This window comes from Haematobia irritans, chromosome 1 (genome assembly GCF_050003625.1).
Source record: "Haematobia irritans isolate KBUSLIRL chromosome 1, ASM5000362v1, whole genome shotgun sequence".
Taxonomy (NCBI): domain Eukaryota; kingdom Metazoa; phylum Arthropoda; class Insecta; order Diptera; family Muscidae; genus Haematobia; species Haematobia irritans.
The window spans coordinates 173442265-173467620 of record NC_134397.1 but is presented as its reverse complement, the minus strand read 5'-3'; the positions used below and the strand labels follow the sequence as shown (position 1 = coordinate 173467620).

Sequence of the window (25356 nt, the reverse complement as noted above, 5' to 3'; positions counted from 1 at the left end):
AGAAGCGCCCCCAAATTCAAAAAATGTTGGCAGGGTACACTGCTAATGGGTTATGACAATTGTCTACCTATTTTTGTATCATGTTGTTTCTAGGGTTGAAGATACAACTCTGTGCTTGCTTCGATAATTCACAATGGGCCATAGATGCATTCACGGTAAAAACAAATGTTTTTTTGTTGATAGTAAGCTGCTTGCGGTGGGTAATTATTTGGTAAGAATGAGATCTTGCATTTAAAAATTAAAAAAATACTTTCATCATAGCTATTATTCAGGATAATTTACTTTCCCTGAAAAGTTAATTATTTTTTATCAACATGCAATTGATGAAGCGATAAGGTAATGTGCGAACTAAGGGAAGAACTTCGAAAGGAACAAATTCATCAAATTTGTTCCAAAAAGGAGTATTCCTCCTAAATGTTCCTTCCCATTTGCTTAAATGCAATATATTTGAATAATAGTGAAAAGTTATAGATGAAATATATGCAATAATCATGTTCATTGTTCGCAGAAGAAATTTGGAAAAATTGAAGGAATTCCACTGCATGTTTAAAAATTTTTATTTGGAAATACCAAAACCCTATTATTCATTCATTTCATTTATTATTCTCCAAAGTAATTATTATTATTAGAAATACTGCATTTGTTCATTTCCAAATTTATCCCCGTATTGGAATCGAAAATTCATTCATCAGCGCAATAAACAATTGCTTTCCGCCGAAAATGAGCTATTTCTATCACTTACGAAAAATCTATTATTCCCTTTTCAGAATCTATATCCTTTGGACGACTTGGAAAGCAAATATATTATTATTCAATAGTAAAGCAATCTGATACCAAGGAATAAAGATGGCTGATAGCGTGTATCCAAATATGGATACGATTTGCCGCATGTGTTTGAAGGAGGATAGCGGCACAGTTAGCATCTTTCCAGAAAATTCTGAGAAACAAACAAACATGTCTATACCTATGAGAATTATGTCTTGTGCTACACTAGACATAAACCTGCATGATGGTTTACCATCAAAAATTTGTTCAGATTGTCGATATCAATTGGAAAAAAGTTATCTATTCCGCAAACAGAGTCAGGCTGCTGATGCAAAGCTAAGGAAACATACGCGCCTAGTTAGCCTGGGGAAACCTAGTAAAGTTTTCATTAAAGATGAAGACGAAGATGACGATTTGGAATTTCAGGACTCCATTGATTTCATCAAGGAGGTAGAAGAGAAAATGAAAGAGGAAGAAAATTTTAAATTTGAGAGGTTCAAGGAAGAAATGGAAAATAAAAAAGAGAAAGAGTTAAGTGACATGAAGAATACTATAAAAGAAATTCACGAACAAGTAAGATCTGAGGTCAAAAAAGATATGCAAAAGGAGTTCGATGAAATCATATTGCCCAAAATGAAGGAGAATTGTATAAAAGAGACCAAAGAACAACTGCGAGAAGAAGTCAAAAGCGAATGTCGTCAATCAGAGCTAGCGGCGCTAATGAATGATCTACAAGATTTTCTAAAGGAAAAACAAAAATTACGAATAGACAAGGAGAACAACACAGCACCTAACCCACATAACAACATATCACCCAATGTTAGGAAAGTTAATATTTTGAAAAGGGATCGTCCCAAGGAAACTAATGTCCCCTTAAAATCTCAAAGAAATGGTTCATCTACAAGGAGAAATGCTGCTAAAAGTCCAATGGCAAAAAAGATAAAATATCCCGCAGATTATGATCAAATTCAGGTTGTACAAATTGATACAACCGAACCGACAATGTTGAATTATGCTCATGAGAAGCTAAATGAACCAAAGGCCGAATACATTCTTAGCGATGATACAAATGAGCTTAAGCATAACAAAGCCGTTGATGATTACGACGAAGATGAAGATAGTGATAATTTTCTTATATATGACACAGATCAAGGATTCGAATTGCAAAAGAAATCTGATCGATCAACTAATAATACTGAAGAGGAAGCAGTGATTATTGAGTCAGATCAGCACTACGATAGTGGAGAGGATGGAAATACTGTTGCATCTGATGGGACGAAAAGGACAACATCGTATAGAAGTAAGTTACAGATTGATGAATGTATAGATCGCATTTCAAAATAGCTTACAAACGTGTTGAGTTCTGGTCAGGGTATAGAAATTAGAGGTGTGTACGTGAGTAATATTTTACTCACACACACTCACGACGGAAAAATCTTACTCACGCACGATTTTGTTTGGTAGGTCTCACGCTCACGCACACTCACGAAAATAAAATTCGTATTCACGCACACTCACGCACGAAAAGTCGTGACTCACGAAAAATACCGTGACTCACGAAAAATGTCGTGACTCACGAATAAGTTAATGTGTAATTTGCCTGAGGGACGTGTCTGAAATCATTGGCACGATTAAAATAGAGAGCGTTATTAAACTCTTAACATCGTAGGTGTTACTAAAATTGTAAATGAATTCATCTCATAAGCGTTTTATGTGCGTGGACCGGATTTTTTCGTGAGCGTAGTTCGTTACTCACGCACACTCACGAAGATATTATTTTCGTGACTCACGCTCACGCACGACATTTTGGTTTGTTAATCACGCACACTCACGCCATTGCCATGAACGTGACTCACGACTCACGTGTGAGTCACGAAAATTTTCGTGCGTCACGACAATTTCGTATCACGTGCACACCTCTAATAGAAATATAGCTTCAAGCTGCACACGATATTTTTGTTTTTTATTTCATTTACAACGTTTGTTGAATAAATTAAATTTTTAGATATTTCCAATTAAAAAGTTGATTGGAGCTGAAATAAATTAATTGAGAAAAAATTTTGACAATTTTTTTCCAATTAAAATCTTAATTGAGTTTTAAAAAAATATTCAATAAAAATTTAATTGATTCAACAAATTTTTGAATTGAAACAAAAATCAATCACAAAAATTAATAGTATCAATTAATTCTTTAATTGACTTTCAATTAATTTTTTAATTGATACTATCATTTCTGTGATTAAAGACATTTCAATTAAAAACCTAATTAGATCAATTTCGTGATTGAATCTGAAAAAAAAATGTTTGTGTGTTGCACCCACAATCAATCAATATCAAGCTGCTATAATTACTTTGCATAAATTTAGATGAGACATTTTGAATTAAATGTAAATTTGATTGTAAGATTGGTTGTACAACTAATCTCAAAATCTTCGTATAACATCAAATTGGTTTTATAATGGATAATTTCCCGATACCATACAGAAAAAGTTATTTTGCCGTCAAGCCTCCGGAGGCGAATACTTTGTGGCAACCACCGCCTACAAAAATGGGTGTCGGCTTTCTTTTCTGGTCATATGCCTGTTACGAACTTATCTGCTGAAAAGATGTCAGCCTATCCGAGCTATATCAAAAGGGACCTAGTCAGTGAAGATAGTGATTGAAATAGTTACGATTTTAATTAAAAAATGTATTGAGTTTTTCAATTGAAATTTACTTATGAAATCAATTAAAGTTTTGATCAAGTATCTTTTATGTCCAATGTGATTGATACTATCGTTACCGCGATTGAAGACATTTCAATTAAAAAATTAATGGGATAAAACATTAGTGTGTAATATACTTAGGGTATTGTATTTTATGTTTACCTGATAATTTTTTTTAATATTGCATAGTAAAAGATTACATAAATGGGACCACTATCTTATATACAACTATTCTCTATATCTATTGCAGTTGAAGATACGGAAAGTGGCGAAATAACATTTTTGCAAAAGTCCGGAGATAACAATACAGATCCATTAATTGAACATGGAGTTGACAATAGACACAATGATCCAAATGTTATGATATTGAATTATCAAGGAGATTTGGATGGCGAAGATCACTTGGAATTATCACAAGAGTATGATGATGATTATTTAAATAAAGAAATTGTAAGTATAGCTTGTACTCCCCTCAAAGACAATATTGCCATGTGAAACAAAGAGAAACGATTGTCACTTCGGCCGGTTCAAAGTTAATAATGGAAATAGTTTAACACCCATTCATTTGAGAAAAAGTGTAAAAGTTATAAAAGATCTAAATATATGATTTAGATGATCAACCATACAAACACAAGAGTCGTATTTAATAAATTAATTAAAGTAAATTGGTAAAAATTGAGAGACCCCAAGAAATTTGTAAAGATTGTAGACACAATAGAAAAATTTTTTGAAACATCAAAAACGAAACAGCAAATATTGTCTGCTATTTCTTTAACTGAAACTAATAAGTAAACTAGAAGTAGGGTTTTTTCCGGAATTTTTCCATTCTTGGGAAAGCGCGAAATCTTTTCGAATTTCCCGGTCAGAGGGAAACTTTCTTCGATGTGGCGATCTGGCAGTTCAGCACCTGACCAGACTCCTCAATTTGTCCTTGGAATCACTCATTATACCCGATGTCTGGAAGATGGGATGGGTGATTCCACTACTGAAGCCAGGCAAAGATTCGAGTAAAAGTGAATCGTACAGACCGACATCCCTTCTCTCGCCAGTAGCCAAGACACTTGAAGCACTACTCCTCCCCAGCCTTGTGGAGAATTTTCCAGCTGCCCACCATCAACATGGATTCCATAAGGTACACAGTACGACGACAGCCTTACATGCCATTTCGACACATATCAATAGGGGACTTAATAAGCCCAATTATGTGTGTGGACGCCAGTCGTACGTGGAATTCAGGGACAAAAAGTCAAAACCCCGTAGAGTTAAACAGGGAGTTCCCCAGGGCGGGATGATATCTCCGGCACTATTTAACCTCTACCTGTCCTCGATTCCACCCCCTCCTGACGGCGTCGAGATTGTACCATATGCGGACGACTGTACAATCATGGCATCCGGGCCCATTGTTGATGACATATGCGATCGTTTAAACGTCTACTTACCAGTTATTTCACTGCTAGAAATCTGAAGATATCTGCCACTAAATCATCAGCCACACTGTTTACTACATGGACGGCGGAAGTGCGTAGGTAGTTGAATGGTAGATTCGATGGCGAAATAATTCCGACAGTAAACTACCCCAAGATACTCGGGGTAACATTCGACAGCCTTTTCAGGTCATCTGCCCATACCACTGCAATATGTAATAAGATCCGGGTAGAAACAAGGTCCTCAAGTCACTTGCCGGCAGTACTTGGGGTGCGGACAAAGAAACCTTGTTAACTACTTATAAGGCAATTGGCCGGTCAGTGGTAAACTATGCAGTGTGGACACCGCAGACCAGTGACACGCAGTGGAATAACATACATATCTGCCAGAACGCTGCCCTTAGAACTGCGACTGGGTGACCGCCCATAGCACCGGAGGAGAGAGACCTCCCACGACAGACCAGAGTAGTTTTGACCCAACTAAGATCAGGCAAGTGCAACCGCCTCAATTCCTACTTATCAGTGATTGATAGCAGCGTAGCTGTCCAATTTGCAACCAAGGGCCACACGACACGCGTCATATTTTCTCTTGCCCTGATAAACCAACCCGACTTACCACCAGATCACTCCGGACGCACCCCACCTTAGTCGCAAAGTTCCTCGATCTGGCAACAAGCTGAAGTACCGAGTGTATAACATAAAATGGACGAAATCACAATAAACTGTTACAACAACAACTATAGTAGTTCACTATATGGACATGTTCGGTCAATATTCCCAGAAGAAATATTTTGAAAATATGCAATTGCAAAAGTGGTTTTATGTATAAGGCCATTGGACCCATTGTTTTATAAAGCTTTATTTATAAAACAATGGGTCCAATGGGCTAGAACCCACGACTCTATATATGGCGGGCAAAATTCTAAAATTTTCTGATTTACTTGAGATTTACAAAGAGCATGCGGTGAGGTTCAAATTGGCTTGAAATTTTCAGGGAAGGATGAAGGGGGCTTCTAGACAAAGAACGGCTACTGTATTCTTCGATATTTTGGTGGGGAGGGGGACCACACCTTCGCCCGACTTTTTTTTAAAGTACAGTAAAAGTAAAACTAAAATTCTTCGAATGAAATTTTACGGAAAAACTGGGTCAGGGAAAAATAAAAGGAAATAGAGACATCCGCTTTTCCTTAGGTACATACAGACAATTAAACAATTAAACTTTTCCAATTTACTTGAAATTTACATAGGGCGTGGGGAGAGGTTATGAAATTAATATTGGATACCCGATTTTGTGATAATTGGACGGGAAGAGAGGCCTCCCTTTGCCTTTCTTTTTGAAAATAGGTTATATATATGCATGACATTTTCTGGGACCTCTACATAAGATACGCTACATCACTTTTTGAAATTTGGTGGGGGGTGGGGGAACCTCCTTTAAAACTGAAAAAAACTAAAATTCTCAAGTTTTCCTGAAATTTACAAAGGTCGTGGGGGAAGGTTATGAAATATGGTGTACCTTTTGTTTCGTTATTTGGACGGGGAGGGAACCTTCTCCTTGCCCCACACTTGAAGGAAAGTTTCTAGATTTTCTTTGAAATTTCAGGGAAGGTTATGAGTGCCATCCACTTCTGCGTTTGTCGATATTTTATAGGGAAAAGTGGGATACCTTTAAAAATATAGGGCAAAATTTAATTTTATTTGAAATTTGGGGATTAAATTAATACAGGGTACATTATTTTTCGATATCTGGGGAAGGGGAAAGGGAATAGTGAAATAAACATTGTCGATTTATTTGGAATTTATATAGAATTCAAATCTTTTCGAATTTGTTTTTAGCTCGAAGGATATGGGTGACTAAGTTAACGCAAAATGTTCCGAAAAGTATGCTTCGGAAGGTCCAGCGAAGCGGGCCGTGTTACACTAGTATATTATATATTCTTCTCTACTTAGGCTAAATTATACTCCATTCACTTGAGACTCAAAATGGATTTGAAGTCCCTTATTTACAAAGAAAACAAGTATATACAGCACTAAGTTCGGCCGGGCCGAATCTTAAATAGCCACCACCATGAACCAAATATTAGGGTTTCCTTTGAAATTTTAGAAGGGCTTGAGGGCTTCCCGAAGATAAATTTAAAGATTTCACCTATGAGAACTATATCAGATTCTGGATTTATAAGAACCATTTTTGTTTGAGTTTTAGAGGAATCATTAACATATGTTGTAAGTGTGCAAGAAAATTATAAAATAACGTCTTGATTTGAAATCTTAAATCTGTAGGTCTATATGGAGGCATTACCAAATGGATCGATAAAAACTTAATCCGATACACGTTTTTGTGAGGCTAAAATACCACAATATTTACAATTTCAGGCAAATCAGATAAAAACTGCGGTTTCTAGAAACCCAAGGAGTTAAATCGGGAGATCGTTCTTATGGGGGCTATACTAAAATATGGACCGATACTCACCGTTTTCGGCACACCTCTTTATGACGCAAAAATACCTCTAGATTTCCAATTTCAGGAAATAGGATAAAAACTTCGGATTCTAGAAGCCCAAGAAGTAAAATCGGGAAATCGGTCTATATGGGGGCTATACCAATATATGGACCGATACTCACCATTTTCGGCACACCTCTTTATGGTCCTAAAATACCTCTAGATTTTCAATTTCAGACAAATTGGATAAAAACTACGGTTTCTATAAGCCCAAGACCCCAAATCGGGAGGTCGTTTTATATGGGGACCATACCAAAACATGCACCGATACTCACAATTTTTTTGGCACACGTATTTGTGGTCCTACAATACCTCTAGATTTCCAATTTCAGGAAAATTGAATAAAAACTGTGGTTTCTATAAGCCCAAGAAGTAAAATCGGGAGATCGGTCTATATTGGGGCTATACCAAAATATGGACCGATACTCACAATTTTTGGCACACGTATTTGTGGTCCTAAAATACCTCAAAATTTCCAATTTCAGGAAAATTGAATAAAAACTGTGGTTTCTATAAGCCCAAAAAGTAAAATCGGGAGATCGGTCTATATTGGGGCTATACCAAAACTTGGACCGATATAGCCCATCTTCGCACTTGACCTGCCTGCAGACAAAAGACGAGTTTGTGCAAAATTTCAGCACAATTGCTTCATTGTTGAAGACTGTAGCGTGATTACAACAGACAGACGGACATCGTTATATCGTCTTAGAATTTCTCCCTGATCAAGAATATATATACTTTATGTAGTCGAAAATCGATATGTCGATGTGTTACAAACGGAATGACAAACTTATTAATGTAGATTTTTGAAGTTTAATGAGATTTACCCATTGGTACTTAAAATAATGTTTTGTAATAATTATCCCTCTATTTTATATAATACTGCAAAGAAAACTTCCCGGGAATTCCTGCACCTAATTCCCGGGAAAGCGGAAGCGAAAAAATAGCGAATTCCCGTGAACGAGATTCCGAAAAACCCCTGAATATTTCTCATATTAAGGCGTAATAACAAACAAAATGTTTGCTGATCGCATTTAGAAGCTCATAAAAATATTATAGGACATAAATATACAAAAATCATTTGTTGGTTCTTAAAAATACTGGTTAATAATGGTTAACATTTAGGGTTAAGTTCGCCAAAACTTCTTGAAAATGAGTTAAGAATTAGGAAAAACAAATAGATGGACAACTAGTGCTAGATAGACTTAGGAGGTATATAGAGTATACATTATGGGGTCTAGAAGAGAGTTACCTCTTAGAATCGGGAATCCTATGCGCAGATTAAAGTCCCAGATTGGATCTATATTATGTCTGTAAATCGGATCATAAAAGTCTTTGTCGGTATTTAAATAAACCAAGAAATCCAAAACAAGTCTCCCTGCAAGAAAACTTCGCGAACACTCTCTTCCACGAGGTGAAAAAAATTACAGCAGATGACTTTCCCAACCCTTGGCGAGTTGGCAGCACACAAAAAGACATCGTTAGATCCTCTTATAATTTTGTTATGAGCAAAAATAAACTTTTTATATGGCAATCTTTTATAACCACATTTAATGGCACAGGAAAAAATGTAATGCAGAATATACAATTATCTAAAGAATTCCCATGATTTTGTTTTTTTATTTTTTATACAGAAACCAGATTCTCTCAAAGAGCAGCCGGCAAGGCGTCTGCGTTCATCAGAACTTAAAAAATCTCCAAAAACACGTAAGATTATAAACACAACAACATCACCTTCTAAGGTGCAAAGTACTACAGCTGTCAAAACGTTTAATACCGTGAAGCAAAGAATATCCGATACACCAAAAACATTCAAATGTACAAGCTGTCCCATGGTATTTTCAACACAGGCATCATTTGAGCGACATCTACGCACACATCGCAAGGGTGAAGCGTCTGGAGTTTCATTTCAATGTCCCGAATGTCACATAGTAGTCTCATGTGCTAGTGCTTTGCGGCGTCACATGTTTGTTCATCGGGAAGAAAAGCCATTCGTTTGCGAAGAATGTGGCAAAGCTTTTGTCCAAAGAGAAATATTAAAACGTCATATGCAAACACACACTGGAATAAAACCTTTCAGTTGCGAACATTGCGGTCGAGCTTTTGCCCAACGCATTAATTTGAAACAGCACATAAATCGCACTCATTCAAACGGACCGCGCAAACAATACTCCTGTCATTTGTGCCCGAAACGATTTAACCATGCCTCCGGCCTTAGTAGACATTTGGCTGCACACAATGGAGTGGCATTCCAATGTACAGAATGTGAAAGAACGTTTGGCGACAGGTCGTCAATAAAGAGGCATATCGTTAACAAACATGGTGTGGGAAATTTCGTAAAAGCTTTAGAAAATGTTTAGAAAGTGCTAAAATTTTTCATGTTTTCATTTCATTGGTTTTATTAAGAGATTGCCCATTAATTTTATCCTATGCTAAATTTAAAATTTTAGTTTTAATTTTAATTTTGAAACCTCTTTTGGTTTAAAGAGAAATATTAAAATATTTTCTGAAAATCCACCAATCTGGAAGCTTATCATTTCAAGTCCAAGTATTTTTATCAATTCCCACTTGCATTCATCTGGTGTACTGTAAAATATCCACTTATCTTAAAAAATGTAATGTTTATGAAATATTTAAATAAAAGTCTTTAAAAATCGAAATTTTGTTGTTTTTCTTTTTTTCGTCTTGTACCATTTGTACTAGAGCGAGAAGGACTTTAATTCGTGACCACCCATCAAAAATCAAAATTTTAAGAAAATACTCGAAAAATCAATGTTTTCTATGAAAAACTTATTTTGACCATACCTCCATAAATATGCGTGTTAGAGCGAAAAGAACTTTAATTCGTGACCACACCCCAGAAATCAAAATTTTGATGGAAATCTTCGAAAAATTTAAATTTTTATATGGAAAACTTATTTTGGCCATATCTCCTTAAATATGCGTCCTAGAGCGAAAAGGACTTTAATTTGTGACCACCCCCAAAAAATTAAAATTTTGATGGAAATCCTTGAAAAATTTAAATTTTTATATGAAAAATTTATTTTGCCCATATCTCCTTAAATATGCGTCCTAGAGCGAAAAGGACTTTAATTCGTGACCACCACCCAAAAATCAAAATTTTAAGAAAATACTCGAAAAATCAATTTTTTCTATGAAAAACTTATTTTGGCCATATCTCCTTAAATATGCGTTTTAGAGCGAAAATGACTTTTATTCGTGACCACTCCCCAAAATCCAAATGTTGATTGAAATCCTCGAAAAATTTAAATTTTTATATGAAAAACTTATTTTGGCCATATCTCCCTAAATTTGCGTCCTAGAGCGAAAAGGACTTTAATTCGTGACCACACCCCAGAAATCAAAATTTTGATGGAAATCTTCGAAAAATTGAATTTTTTATATTTATATTTTATATTTTTATATTTTATAAAAACTTATTTTGGCCATATCTCCTTAAATATGCGTCCTAGAGCGAAAATGACTTTAATTGGTGACCACTCCCAAAAATCAAAATTTTTATGAGAATCCTTGAAAAATTGAAATTTTTATATGAAAAACTTATTTTGGCCATATCTCCTTAAATATGCGTCCTAGAGCGAAAAGGACTTTAATTCGTGACCACCCCCCAAAAATCAAAATTTTAAGAAAATATTCGAAAAATCAAATTTTTATATGAAAAACTTATTTTGGCCATATCTCCTTAAATATGCGTCCTAGAGCGAAAAGGACTTTAATTCGTGACCACTCCCCACACCCCAGAAATTAAAATTTTAAGAAAATCCTCGAAAAATTGAAATTTTTATATGAAAAACTTATTTTGGCCATATCTCCTTAAATATGCGTCCTAGAGCGAAAAGGACTTTAATTCGTGACCACACCCCAAAAATCAAAATTTTAAGAAAATGCTCGAAAAATTGAAATTTTTATATGAAAACTTATTTTGGCCATATCTCCTTAAATATGCGTCCTAGAGCGAAAAGGATTTTAATTCGTGACCACTCCCCACACCCCAGAAATCAAAGTTTTAAGAAAATGCTCGAAAAATTGAAATTTTTATATGAAAAACTTATTTTGGCCTTATCTTCTTAAATATGCGCCCTAGCGTGAAAAGGACTTTAATTCGTGACCACACACCAAAAATCAAAATTTTATGAAAATCCCTGAAAAAATCAAATTTTTATATGAGAAACTTATTTTGGCCATATCTTCTTAAATATGGGCCCTAGAGCGAAAAGGACTTTAATTAGTGACCACACCCCAGAAATCAAAATTTTGATGGAAATCCTTGAAAAATTGAAATTTTTATATGAAAAACTTATTTTGGCCATATCTCCTTAAATATGCGTGCTAGAGCGAAAAGGACTTTAATTCGTGACCACACCCCAGAAATCAAAATTTTCATGGAAATACTCGAAAAAATCAAATTTTTTTATGAAACAATTATTTTGGCCATATCTCCTTTAATATGCGTCCCCAAGAAATCAAAATTTTGATGGAAATCCTTGAAAAATTGAAATTTTTATATGAAAAATTTATTTTGGCCATATCTCCTTAAATATGCGTCCTAGAGCGAAAAGGACTTTAATTCGTGACCACTCCACACACCTCAGAAATCAAAATTTTAAGAAAATCCTTAAAAAATTGAAATTTTTATATGAAAAATTTATTTTGCCCATATCTCCTTAAATATGCGTCCTAGAGCGAAAAGGACTTTAATTAGTGACTACTCCCCAAAAATCAAAATTTTGATGGAAATCCTTGAAAAATTGAAATTTTTATATGAAGAACTTATTTCCTTAAATATGCGTCCTAGAGCGAAAATCACTTTAATTCGTGACCACCCCCCAGAAATCAAAATTTGGATGGAAATCCTCGAAAAATTTTAATTTTTATATGAAAAATTTATTTTGACCATATCTCCTTAAATATGCGTCCTAGAGCGAAAAGGACTTTAATTCGTGACCACCCACCAAAAATCAAAATTTTGATAGAAATCTTCGATAAATTGAGAAATTCGCGACCTAGAGCGAAAAGGAAGTTAATTCGTGACCACCCCCCAGAAATCAAAATGTTTATGAAAATATCTCCTTAAATATGCGTGTTAGAGCGAAAAGGAATTTAATTCGTGACCACCCCTCAAAAATCTAAATTAATCTTTTAAGTTGCTGTTCTGAGTACGTGTAGCCTCTAAAATGTCCAATCCCGCCAAATAAAAGGCAACCTTCGTATTATTTTTCTCTTTTATAGAAATAAATCGCAAAACAATACATTTATTGTTGGCATAACAAAACCATTATATTTTGTTAAAATGAATTCTTTAATTGCATACAGAAATTTTCATGTTTGCGTCAATATAAATACCTCAACAAAATGTTATAACAACAAATAATATAATTTTAAAACTAATTCATTTTCAATACGATGTTTGTTTTTCCCATCAAATTATACTGAGCAACTGAGAAAAAGAAAAAAAAAAACGATAAACAAATACTATAATACTCATTACTTAATCGATATGGTTCTGATTTAATAAATAAAATATGCAATTAGATAATAATTAGAATCTTAATACATAATATATAGTAATAATCATAATAATAGTTATAGGTAAAAAAAATAATTCACAATATTTAACATTGATAATGACAATAGCTCTTAATAAAAGCACCTCATATCTTCGTAATTATGAATGAGATATATTTTATAAATATGTATGCATGCATTTAGTTTTTTTTTCATGTATATTTTTCTTTTTGTGTATAGAATGTATGTATATTGTAAATGTAAATATTTTTAACAGAATGACTTCGGAGATATCATTTCATTATAATGTTTCATTTTCTCTTATTTTATTTATTTTTATATATAAATACAATTAACAAATATATAAATAACACGTACAATGTATAAATACAATTAAAATAATAAGAAAAAAAATGAAAACATTTTGTTTTTTTTTTTACTTTTAATAACATTCGTTAATTTCTTTAAGATAAAAGTGACGTTTTGTGACATCAATCGGAATTAGTCATGGAAGAACGCTGAGATTCCAGAGTGTTTGAATCGTTACGATTACGCAACATACGTGGTTGACTTGAGGTGAAGTTAGAGAAATCCTTCATAACATCTTTATAAGTTTCATCTTCACCATTGCCTTCGTCATTCAGTCCAATTTCATCATTTAGTCGAGTTAATCGTAACCTAAAAATACAAAACAAAAAAAAAATAAAACACAATGATAATATATATTTTTAAATATGTTACAGTTTTGTTATGTGGATAAACGAAAAATATAAGTTGTTCAATTAGAGTCAATTATCATTTTAACATTGATCTATGATTAAGGAGGACATACAAACTCGAAAGACTAAGTCAGTTAAAACAAGTAAGGAAAGTCTAAAGTCGGGCGGGGCTGATTATATTATATCCCGCACCACTTTGTAGACCCACATTTTCGATACCATATGAAATCCGTATGAAATATATAAAAGCTATATCAAAATCGGAACGGAATTTCAACCAAATCAGGCTGGCTTTTAGGGCCATATTAGTAGATATCGGGCGAAAGATTTATATGGAAGCTATATCTAAAACTGAACGGATTTCTTCCTAAATCAATAGGATTCTATTGTGAACCAAAACTCATACTTGCGCCAAATTTGAAATCGATGGACATGGCTAGATCGACTTAGGGGCCGGCCCTGAGCAATATTGCCAAAGGCACCATATGTCTATATCGCCTCCTTCTGGGTGTTGCAAACACATGCACTAACTTTTTTATAATACCCTGTTCCACAGTGTGGCACAGGGTATAAAAATGAGATTTTTATTTTTAAATAAAAAAAAAAATTGAAGCAATTGAAAATTCGAGTTTTGCAATCAACATCAATTAAAATTTTAATTGAATCAATTAAAAATTAATCGAAATTTGCATTTTTGTGATTGAAGACATTTCAATAAAAAAAATTAATGAATTATAAAAAAAAACTCTGTGAATTACTTAGCGATGGCTTAGTAGACAGACATTTGTTGGGTTCCTCGAAAATAATCCATTCCAACAAGATATATGAAGCTAGGATCTCCACACATTTCTAAGTTATCTGTACCAAGTAGAGATATAGAAGTAAAAAATCGATTTTTCAACTAATCTACTTTTTGTCAAAAAAAGAAGACAATATTCAAGTTCTAGATTTTTTGTGAAAATAAAGTCGACTTTTGCAATCTTTAAATGGACAAAATTGAAATCAACATTGGACTAATGGGACTTTGATGTTGGTCAAAATCGACATTAGATGATAGCGACCCAAATCGACTATGGAATCGAAAAAAGTAGAAATTCGAATGTGATCTGAATGGAAAGCGTATAATGTATAGATTTGACTACAGACAATAAACACTTCCTAACGTCGTGACGCCACAAGTCAACTTTTCAATAATCTTAAAATTTGAAAATCGACTTTTTCGAAACTTTAAAGACGTAAAAAATCGCTATTTCCAAATAAGGAAAAAAAGACGCATTTTAAGAACCTTGAAGACCACACCAAATTTAACGCCGTCTTAAGTTCTGGAAAAAAGTCATATTAGGAAAAACCAGCGGTAAAATATCGACACATAGCCCTCATATCGATGTCTATATTCCAAAGTGCGCTAAGTCTAAAAAGTGAATTTTACAGGAAACAAGAAACAATTTTTGTATTTTAAAATTTCTCAAAACCCGTATAAGATAGAAATCTCCTTATTTTCGGTCTTAAAATCATATTTTTATAATTTTTTTTTTAGTATGTACGAACTCAAAATAGTGATAATAGAATATGCCTAGAAATGGCTTAGACCACTTTAGACCGAACAAAGCTTTTTGCCCTTTTTGGATTGGACATTTTTTTAAAACTTTAGATACAGGCTAAGTGCAATATTAACCATAACTTTTTATAGAAATGTCCAATAAATTCGAACTTTTGACAGGATGCAATTCATATCAATCCGAATAAAAAAACAGCGAACTCCATCAAAACATACTAAGTCGACTTAGAGTAACCTGAAATGAGAGCATCGATATAAAAATTGTATTTATTTAATAACTTGATGAATAGAGTCATTGAAGAAAATGTCAGATGCCAAATCTCCGTCCGGGCGAATGGACTTTTCCATAGTTTTCAATATATATTTCGCTGGGGAGATGACTCAATTTGATCCATTTATGCTAACATCTAATGGAGAAAGCGAACAGGAAGTATCCCCTTGCAAAAGAATACACCCCATGGCAGTGCAGATCGGAGCCATACTACTATCAAGACAGAGTCAATAAGAGAAGGTCGCAGACCTTTTAGAGGTCATTTCTCTAAGCTTTGTCTGTAATCAACTCTGGCCTAGTTGTACAGACAACATTTTGACAAAGACAGAACTCATATTTAGTAACAGATAACATCACTTCCGAAAACATTTGTTTGCTGAAAAGTCTGCGTTGACATATAGAAATTTGTGAAATCAATTTCAGAAGGGCGTGCACAAGATTTCATCTGTGGGGATGGATCTTTCGCATTCATTGGAATTTTTTATGGTGCTCAAACTTAACAGATAAGAGGAACGACATTAGAGGAAAGAACGCCTCAGGTACTAGCGGAGAACTAGACTCCCGTACATTGGCGAACAATCTACGTGGGTGGTCTCATATGTATTTACCTCAACTTTACTATCGTGTACTACTTTCTCGTATACGCTTATTGTTGAAAAGCAAACAGATGGACGAATATTTTTAACAGCGGATGGAAACGGGAGGGTTTGCCAAGTCTTCTTATTTTATAACCTATAGGACTTGTTGAAACAACATGTAAAGTGCAAGCAGAAGGCTAAAATAATTCTGCCATGCCTTCAGAGACAGTCAAGCTAAACTATCCCACCCAATAAAGGCCGCCAAAGCCAGCAGTAAATGGTCTAAAGTAGACAATTTATAACATTTGAAAAATAGGAATCAGTGCTAGGAATAATTGGGGATATTTTTTCGTAAATGTGGACGAAATTATTGGGGATTAGGCGGGGAATTTCCATAAATATGGCGATTTTTTCGAGAAATTGGTTTAATCGTTTTTAACAAAATGTTATTTCTAAAGGAAATTTGGCATAAATTCTATTTCTTTAGACCATTTGGCCAAAATTTTATTTCTATATAAAGTTTTGTCAACATTTTTTTTTCCTATAGAAAATTTTGTCAAAATTTTATTTCTATAGAAAATTTCGTCAAAATTTTATTTCTATAGAAAATTTTGTCAAAATTTTATTTCTATAGAAAATTTTGTCAAAATTTTATTTCTATAGAAAATTTTGTCAAAATAATAATTTGTTGATAGTTTTGCTGCAAGTAGAGGATGCTGATGAGGAATGTGGTAATTCCGAAACGTGCGTCCATCCAACCATCTTGCAGTCTATAGGGCTTTGCCCAAATAAATTTGACAAGCATACTTTTCCTCTGTTGGTTAAGCTACACTTGTAGTTTAGTCAATGCATGGTTTTAAGCTGAAATCAAAAACAACAACAATGATTAAAGAACAAAACCAACAATAACAAAACAAAACGAAAAAAATTTATTTCTATAGAACATTTTGTCAAAATTTTATTTCATAGAAAATTTTGTAAAAATTTTATTTCTTTTTATTTCTATAGAAAATTTTGTCAAAACTTTATTTCTATAGAAAATTGTGTCAAAATTTTATTTCTATATAAAATTTTGTCAAAATTTTATTTCTATAGAAAATTTTGTCAAAATTTTATTTCTATAGAAAATTTTGTCAAAATTTTATTTCTATAGAAAATTTTGTCACAGTGTGGCACAGGGTATAAAAATGAGATTTTTATTTTTAAATAAAAAAAAAAATTGAAGCAATTGAAAATTCGAGTTTTGCAATCAACATCAATTAAAATTTTAATTGAATCAATTAAAAATTAATCGAAATTTGCATTTTTGTGATTGAAGACATTTCAATAAAAAAAATTAATGAATTATAAAAAAAAACTCTGTGAATTACTTAGCGATGGCTTAGTAGACAGACATTTGTTGGGTTCCTCGAAAATAATCCATTCCAACAAGATATATGAAGCTAGGATCTCCACACATTTCTAAGTTATCTGTACCAAGTAGAGATATAGAAGTAAAAAATCGATTTTTCAACTAATCTACTTTTTGTCAAAAAAAGAAGACAATATTCAAGTTCTAGATTTTTTGTGAAAATAAAGTCGACTTTTGCAATCTTTAAATGGACAAAATTGAAATCAACATTGGACTAATGGGACTTTGATGTTGGTCAAAATCGACATTAGATGATAGCGACCCAAATCGACTATGGAATCGAAAAAAGTAGAAATTCGAATGTGATCTGAATGGAAAGCGTATAATGTATAGATTTGACTACAGACAATAAACACTTCCTAACGTCGTGACGCCACAAGTCAACTTTTCAATAATCTTAAAATTTGAAAATCGACTTTTTCGAAACTTTAAAGACGTAAAAAATCGCTATTTCCAAATAAGGAAAAAAAGACGCATTTTAAGAACCTTGAAGACCACACCAAATTTAACGCCGTCTTAAGTTCTGGAAAAAAGTCATATTAGGAAAAACCAGCGGTAAAATATCGACACATAGCCCTCATATCGATGTCTATATTCCAAAGTGCGCTAAGTCTAAAAAGTGAATTTTACAGGAAACAAGAAACAATTTTTGTATTTTAAAATTTCTCAAAACCCGTATAAGATAGAAATCTCCTTATTTTCGGTCTTAAAATCATATTTTTTATAATTTTTTTTTTAGTATGTACGAACTCAAAATAGTGATAATAGAATATGCCTAGAAATGGCTTAGACCACTTTAGACCGAACAAAGCTTTTTGCCCTTTTTGGATTGGACATTTTTTTAAAACTTTAGATACAGGCTAAGTGCAATATTAACCATAACTTTTTCTAGAAATGTCCAATAAATTCGAACTTTTGACAGGATGCAATTCATATCAATCCGAATAAAAAAACAGCGAACTCCATCAAAACATACTAAGTCGACTTAGAGTAACCTGAAATGAGAGCATCGATATAAAAATTGTATTTATTTAATAACTTGATGAATAGAGTCATTGAAGAAAATGTCAGATGCCAAATCTCCGTCCGGGCGAATGGACTTTTCCATAGTTTTCAATATATATTTCGCTGGGGAGATGACTCAATTTGATCCATTTATGCTAACATCTAATGGAGAAAGCGAACAGGAAGTATCCCCTTGCAAAAGAATACACCCCATGGCAGTGCAGATCGGAGCCATACTACTATCAAGACAGAGTCAATAAGAGAAGGTCGCAGACCTTTTAGAGGTCATTTCTCTAAGCTTTGTCTGTAATCAACTCTGGCCTAGTTGTACAGACAACATTTTGACAAAGACAGAACTCATATTTAGTAACAGATAACATCACTTCCGAAAACATTTGTTTGCTGAAAAGTCTGCGTTGACATATAGAAATTTGTGAAATCAATTTCAGAAGGGCGTGCACAAGATTTCATCTGTGGGGATGGATCTTTCGCATTCATTGGAATTTTTTATGGTGCTCAAACTTAACAGATAAGAGGAACGACATTAGAGGAAAGAACGCCTCAGGTACTAGCGGAGAACTAGACTCCCGTACATTGGCGAACAATCTACGTGGGTGGTCTCATATGTATTTACCTCAACTTTACTATCGTGTACTACTTTCTCGTATACGCTTATTGTTGAAAAGCAAACAGATGGACGAATATTTTTAACAGCGGATGGAAACGGGAGGGTTTGCCAAGTCTTCTTATTTTATAACCTATAGGACTTGTTGAAACAACATGTAAAGTGCAAGCAGAAGGCTAAAATAATTCTGCCATGCCTTCAGAGACAGTCAAGCTAAACTATCCCACCCAATAAAGGCCGCCAAAGCCAGCAGTAAATGGTCTAAAGTAGACAATTTATAACATTTGAAAAATAGGAATCAGTGCTAGGAATAATTGGGGATATTTTTTCGTAAATGTGGACGAAATTATTGGGGATTAGGCGGGGAATTTCCATAAATATGGCGATTTTTTCGAGAAATTGGTTTAATCGTTTTTAACAAAATGTTATTTCTAAAGGAAATTTGGCATAAATTCTATTTCTTTAGACCATTTGGCCAAAATTTTATTTCTATATAAAGTTTTGTCAACATTTTTTTTTCCTATAGAAAATTTTGTCAAAATTTTATTTCTATAGAAAATTTCGTCAAAATTTTATTTCTATAGAAAATTTTGTCAAAATTTTATTTCTATAGAAAATTTTGTCAAAATTTTATTTCTATAGAAAATTTTGTCAAAATAATAATTTGTTGATAGTTTTGCTGCAAGTAGAGGATGCTGATGAGGAATGTGGTAATTCCGAAACGTGCGTCCATCCAACCATCTTGCAGTCTATAGGGCTTTGCCCAAATAAATTTGACAAGCATACTTTTCCTCTGTTGGTTAAGCTACACTTGTAGTTTAGTCAATGCATGGTTTTAAGCTGAAATCAAAAACAACAACAATGATTAAAGAACAAAACCAACAATAACAAAACAAAACGAAAAAATTTTATTTCTATAGAACATTTTGTCAAAATTTTATTTCATAGAAAATTTTGTAAAAATTTTATTTCTTTTTATTTCTATAGAAAATTTTGACAAAATTTTATTTCTATAGAAAATTTTGTCAAAACTTTATTTCTATAGAAAATTGTGTCAAAATTTTATTTCTATATAAAATTTTGTCAAAATTTTATTTCTATAGAAAATTTTGTCAAAATTTTATTTCTATAGAAAATTTTGTCAAAATTTTATTTCTATAGAAAATTTTGTCAAAATTTTATTTCTATAGAAAATTTTGTCAAAATTTTATTTCTATGGAAAATTTTGTCAAAATTTTATTTCTATAGAACATTTTATTTCTATACAGAGAATTTGTCAAAATTTTATTTCTATAGAACATTTTATTTCTATACAGAGAATTTGTCAAAATTTTATTTCTATATAGAAAATTTGGTCAATTTTTTTCTATATAGATTATTTTCTCAACATTTTTTTCTATATTCATTCATAAATACAAGGAACTCCGAACTCCCATTTTCAAATCTCCAGCATTTGGAAGACAATCACCAGTCTCTTGGTGGTCGAAATCTTGATCTTATATTCAACATAGTTCCCTTCAAGAGCGATACAACAATTATAACGACCTTCCAATTTTTTGATACCATTTTGGTAGTACTCCTTCGGTTTTGCCTCAAAATAGGCCTCAGTTTCGGCGATCACCTCTTCATTGCAGCCAAAGTTTTTCCATGCGAGCAGCCTTTTGAGGTCTGAGAACAAGAAAAAGTCGCTGGGGGCCAGATCTGGAGAATACGGTGGGAGAGGAAGCAATTCGAAGCCCAATTCATGAATTTTTTGCCATCGTTCTCAATGACTTGTGGCATGGTGCGTTGTCTTGGTGGAACAACACTTTTTTCTTCTTCATATGGGGCCGTTTTGCCGCGATTTCGACCTTCAAACGCTCCAATAAAGCCATATAATAGTCACTGTTGATGGTTTTTCCCTTCTCAAGATAATCGATAAAAATTATTCCATGCGCATCCCAAAAAACAGAGGCCATTACTTTGCCAGCGGACTTTTGAGTCTTTCCACGCTTCGGAGACGGTTCACCGGTCGCTGTCCACTCAGCCGACTGTCGATTGGACTCAGGAGTGTAGTGATGGAGCCATGTTTCATCCATTGTCACATATCTCGATCAACTACTTTTTACGGTCATTCAAAATCATTTGGTGGATTTTTTATGTTTTCGTCCTCTTTCGGGCGTCCACTGCGTTCACCGTCCTCCGTGCTCATTTCACCACCCTTGAATTTTGCATACCAATCAATTATTGCTGATTTCCCTGGGGCAGAGTCCGGAAACTCATTATCAAGCCAAGTTTTTGCTTCCACCGTATTTTTTCCCTTCAGAAAACAGTATTTTATCAAAATACGAAATTCCTTTTTTCCATTTTTTTTCACAATAACAAAAGTTGCTTCACAAAAGACGCTCTATCTCACAAACTAATTGACTTACAGACGTCAAATTTTGACACGAATCATTTGAAGGTTGGTACTATATAAAAATAATATGCATTTAATACTAGCGCCATCTATGTGTCAGACCGGGGACTTATCAGCCAACCTGTTAATAAAAAACGAATTTTGACAAAAAAATGTGTTTTTCTTTGTTAGACCGGGGACTTATCAGCCAACCTGTTATTGCAGCTTGCTGGATTATTACTTCTGATTTTCTACAGCAGAGCTGTTTGCTTTATTAAAAAAATGGTCAAAAATGTATTGGGGATTTTTGGGGTCAAAATATGATAATTTGGGGTTAGGTTAGGTTAGGTTATGTGGCAGCCCGATGTATCAGGCTCACTTAGACTATTCAGTCCATTGTGATACCACAGTGGTGAACTTCTTTCTCTTATCACTGAGTGCTGCCCGATTCCATGTTAAGCTCAATGACAAGGGACCTCCTTATTATAGCCGAGTCCGAACGGCGTTCCACACTCCAGTGAAACCACTTAGAGAAGCTTTGAAACCCTCAGAAATGTCACCAGCATTACTGAGGTGGGATAATCCACCGCTGAAAAACTTTTTGCTGTTCGGTCGTAGCAGGAATCGAACCCACGACCTTGTGTATGCAAGGCGGGCATGCTAACCATTGCACCACGGTGGCTTCCGTAATTTGGGGACAAGAGCCTGAAAAATACTGGCAACACTATATGGTTCATACCGGCCGATAAATGGTTTGAATCATGTATTAAAAATTTTGGAGGCAATCTTAGAAAATCTGACACATAGGAATATAACCACTGTAGACAATATAGGCTTTCGGCACAATTATTCATTGCTCACTCTTTGGAAACATTAAGGAGAGTATTATGGATAATAAGTTATAGTCTGACAGGCAAGAAGAAAATAAAAATGTCCACATTGTTAAAGATCTCATTCCATGATCATACGGGGGAAAACCCTACAATTTATGCAGATGAAGATTAAAATGTATATCTCCACACTTAGCGTCTTCCTTTGACAACTGCAATGAAACACAATACTTACAGTGTAACAATATCAGCATTACGTTGTTCCACCGCTATATCCAAAGGCTTTTTACCATCATGGGCTTCTAAATCATATTTGGCTTTATGTTTAAGTAACAAATATACTTGGGCTATAAATCCTTTCTCTGTGGATATGTGTAAAGCACTATATCCATTATCGTCTACAACATCTATGGGGACACCATTTAGTAATAAATATTCACAAGCCATAACAGATCCCTGTAACATAAGAACAATTATTAAAAATAGAAATGCCCAATTGGTCCTACATAACCACCATTTTATCATCTTAAATTAGTTTCTTCTTAGTTTAAGATATTAACTTGTTTACATTATATCGATGGCTCAGTATTTTTGTTATGATGTAATATATTTTTATAGGCCTCTATTGGCTTTGTATTACAGAATTTTTGAATAAATAAATAAATAAATAAAATAAATACCCACCGACAATACTGCTTGGTGTAAAAACGTCCGATTGTGATCTTCCGAATTACGCCAATTTTTATCAGCACCTAATGCAAATGCCATACACATTACTGGTAAATTGTGTACAGCAGATGCCTGATATAACATGAGATTCGCATCCAGCTTTGAAAAGGGCACTTCATATATCACCTCTGGTTCATTTTCACCTTCAGTCGATTCTTGATCTGATCCCAGTATACCTGGCGTTTCATAGGTTTCCAAACCTAAATCTTCACCAACTATTAGAAGATCTTCACGCGATATGCTTAAAGACATTGATGGTATATTTATGGATTCATCGTCATCGTCATCATCCTCGTCATCAATAACAGGATCATCGGATGATTTGGAACTTGAACGTTGACGTTTGCGTTGACGATGGCGACGTCGGCGAAACTTTTTAACCGCCCATTTACGTGTACCCCCAAGAGATAATGTTGCTCTTTTGCCAATGTCATTGCCACCACTATCAATAGACAATACCTCCGCTGTCTCACTTGAGAGATATTCCGATGGCTTGGGCATACCACAAACAAATCGTTTCTCAACATATTTTGCCTTTATCCAAGCTTCACGAACTGCTATTTCACAATTTTCGGTGGCTGGTTTCAATTCGGAGTTTTCACCTATGCGTGCCTCATATATACGATTGACCACAGCATTCCCCAGCTCCATCATTACTTTTACATTTTCTGTTTCCCATGCATCGAGCGTCAACGATCGCACTTTGCTGTAGTGTACTCCTAGACTACGGTGAACTCCAGAACATTCAATACACAATGTTATGCCTAAATTAATGGAAGCCCATCGTGGATCTGTGCCACGACAATCGCAGCATATCGAATTGCCCGGAATTTTGAGGAATTGCTCCCAATGTCTGGAAATAAAGGAAAAAGGATATTACACTCAATTTTACGTAATAATAATAATATAGAAAAAATGTCACAGATATTTTTCAATTAAAATCTTAAAATTATTTATAAAAAAATGAATACAAAAATCAGTGAATCTCAATTGATTCAATTAAATTATTAATTGCAACCAAACACCATTTCTTTTGTGAAAGTAACAATATTTTGCCACGTAATATATTGCTGATGAGCTAATTTTGGCTTTAATGTGATCTATTTGGTATAGTAAAATGAAATCCATGATGGCTGAAACGCGGTGATAGGAATTGTAATTAGAATCGCAAAGCCGACTTCAAATTTTGATAAAGTCGACATTGGACTTTTTCCGTTTTGCAAAGGTCAACATTTTCAAAATTTGGAATAATCCACTTTCGACTATTTATATTATCGAAAAGTCTACTTTTGGCTTACGTGACTTTACAACTTTTATGAGTAATGTACAGTAAAGAAAGAGTGATCGATTTTGGTGAACGTCAAAAGGCAAAGCCGCAAATCCATAGAGCTAATGCTGTGTATTTGGAAGGACCAGCTGGGTGTTGTGTACTATGAACTTAAACCGAGTGAAACGAGTTTTGTATCGAACTCATATGATGCGTTTAAGCCAAGGCAGTGGCCTGATAACCGGCCACAATACCTCTGTAAAATAAATAAATATAAATAATAAAAATTGTTTCATTTCTCTTTTGGACGAAAATAACGGTACTTAAAATTTTTCTTTTTAACGCACTGTTAGAAAAATATGTTTTTCATATGTTCCGATATAAACAAAATGTGTTTCGGGCACAATTTTAAAACACAATATATTTAAATGCAAACATGTAATGTTCCTAAACTAACACTAAATGTTTGGGACATCTATGTTAATATGTTAGAATATATTATGTTTGTGGCATGAATGTTTCATAAAAATCATATGTGTGAATGCAAACATATATAAATTTACAAATTTCGACTAAACATACATATGTTGTGATATTTTATTCAAAGCGACAGAGAGAGTATAGAGAAAGAAATAGAGATGGAAACCGGGAGAGTTGACGAAATATATCAACATAACAGCGAAAGAATCAAACGAGAACAATTTCTGTGAAACCGCTTGTATGTTGTTTCGGAAAATTGTTTTATGATAAGGCCAAAAATTTGATATGCTTAAGTCTAAATATTATTTAATTTGAATAAAGAGAATAGACATTCGGAACCAAAAGAATAGACATTTGAAAAACAAACAGCATATGTTTTCGCCTTGAGAGCACCATTTTATGTATGTGTGGACATGTGTTTTGTTTATCATTTTGGCATTATGGGCACAATTTTTTTTCTTGGTTCATTAAAAGAAATCAGGGGTCTTCATAAAAATAACGAAAGGGCACTATACTCTTTTTAGAGTTGGGACAGTAAAATGAAATAAGGAGGAAATAGTGAAAAATTACACAGTAAAATGTAAAA

General features: G+C 33.8%; 2 protein-coding genes across 4 annotated transcripts in view; one reads left to right on the top strand and one right to left on the bottom strand.

Moving 5' to 3' along the window:
* The first annotated feature begins 143 nt into the window (after positions 1 to 143).
* LOC142222157 (uncharacterized) lies at positions 144 to 10054 on the top strand. Of its 2 annotated transcripts, none has more exons than XM_075292146.1 (4): positions 144 to 211; positions 768 to 2065; positions 3721 to 3920; positions 9029 to 10054. In XM_075292146.1, the coding sequence occupies exons 2-4, from the start codon at positions 847 to 849 to the stop codon at positions 9752 to 9754; spliced, it is 2145 nt and encodes a 714-aa protein (XP_075148261.1). In that variant the 5' UTR covers positions 144 to 211; positions 768 to 846; the 3' UTR covers positions 9755 to 10054. The 2 variants fall into 2 exon arrangements, with proteins under 2 accessions (XP_075148261.1, XP_075148262.1); XM_075292147.1 differs by having other exon boundaries at positions 205 to 336.
* Positions 10055 to 13229: 3175 nt separating this feature from the next.
* CenB1A (Centaurin beta 1A) overlaps positions 13230 to 25356 on the bottom strand; it is a 42653-nt gene continuing 30526 nt past the window's right edge. For both annotated transcript variants that reach the window (XM_075292143.1, XM_075292145.1), the window contains exons 9-11: positions 22979 to 23876; positions 22530 to 22750; positions 13230 to 13598 (exon numbers count right to left, since the gene is read on the bottom strand). In XM_075292143.1, coding sequence (XP_075148258.1) covers positions 13412 to 13598; positions 22530 to 22750; positions 22979 to 23876 — 1306 coding nt within the window. In that variant the 3' untranslated portion in view covers positions 13230 to 13411. The remainder of the gene's footprint in view (positions 13599 to 22529; positions 22751 to 22978; positions 23877 to 25356) is intronic.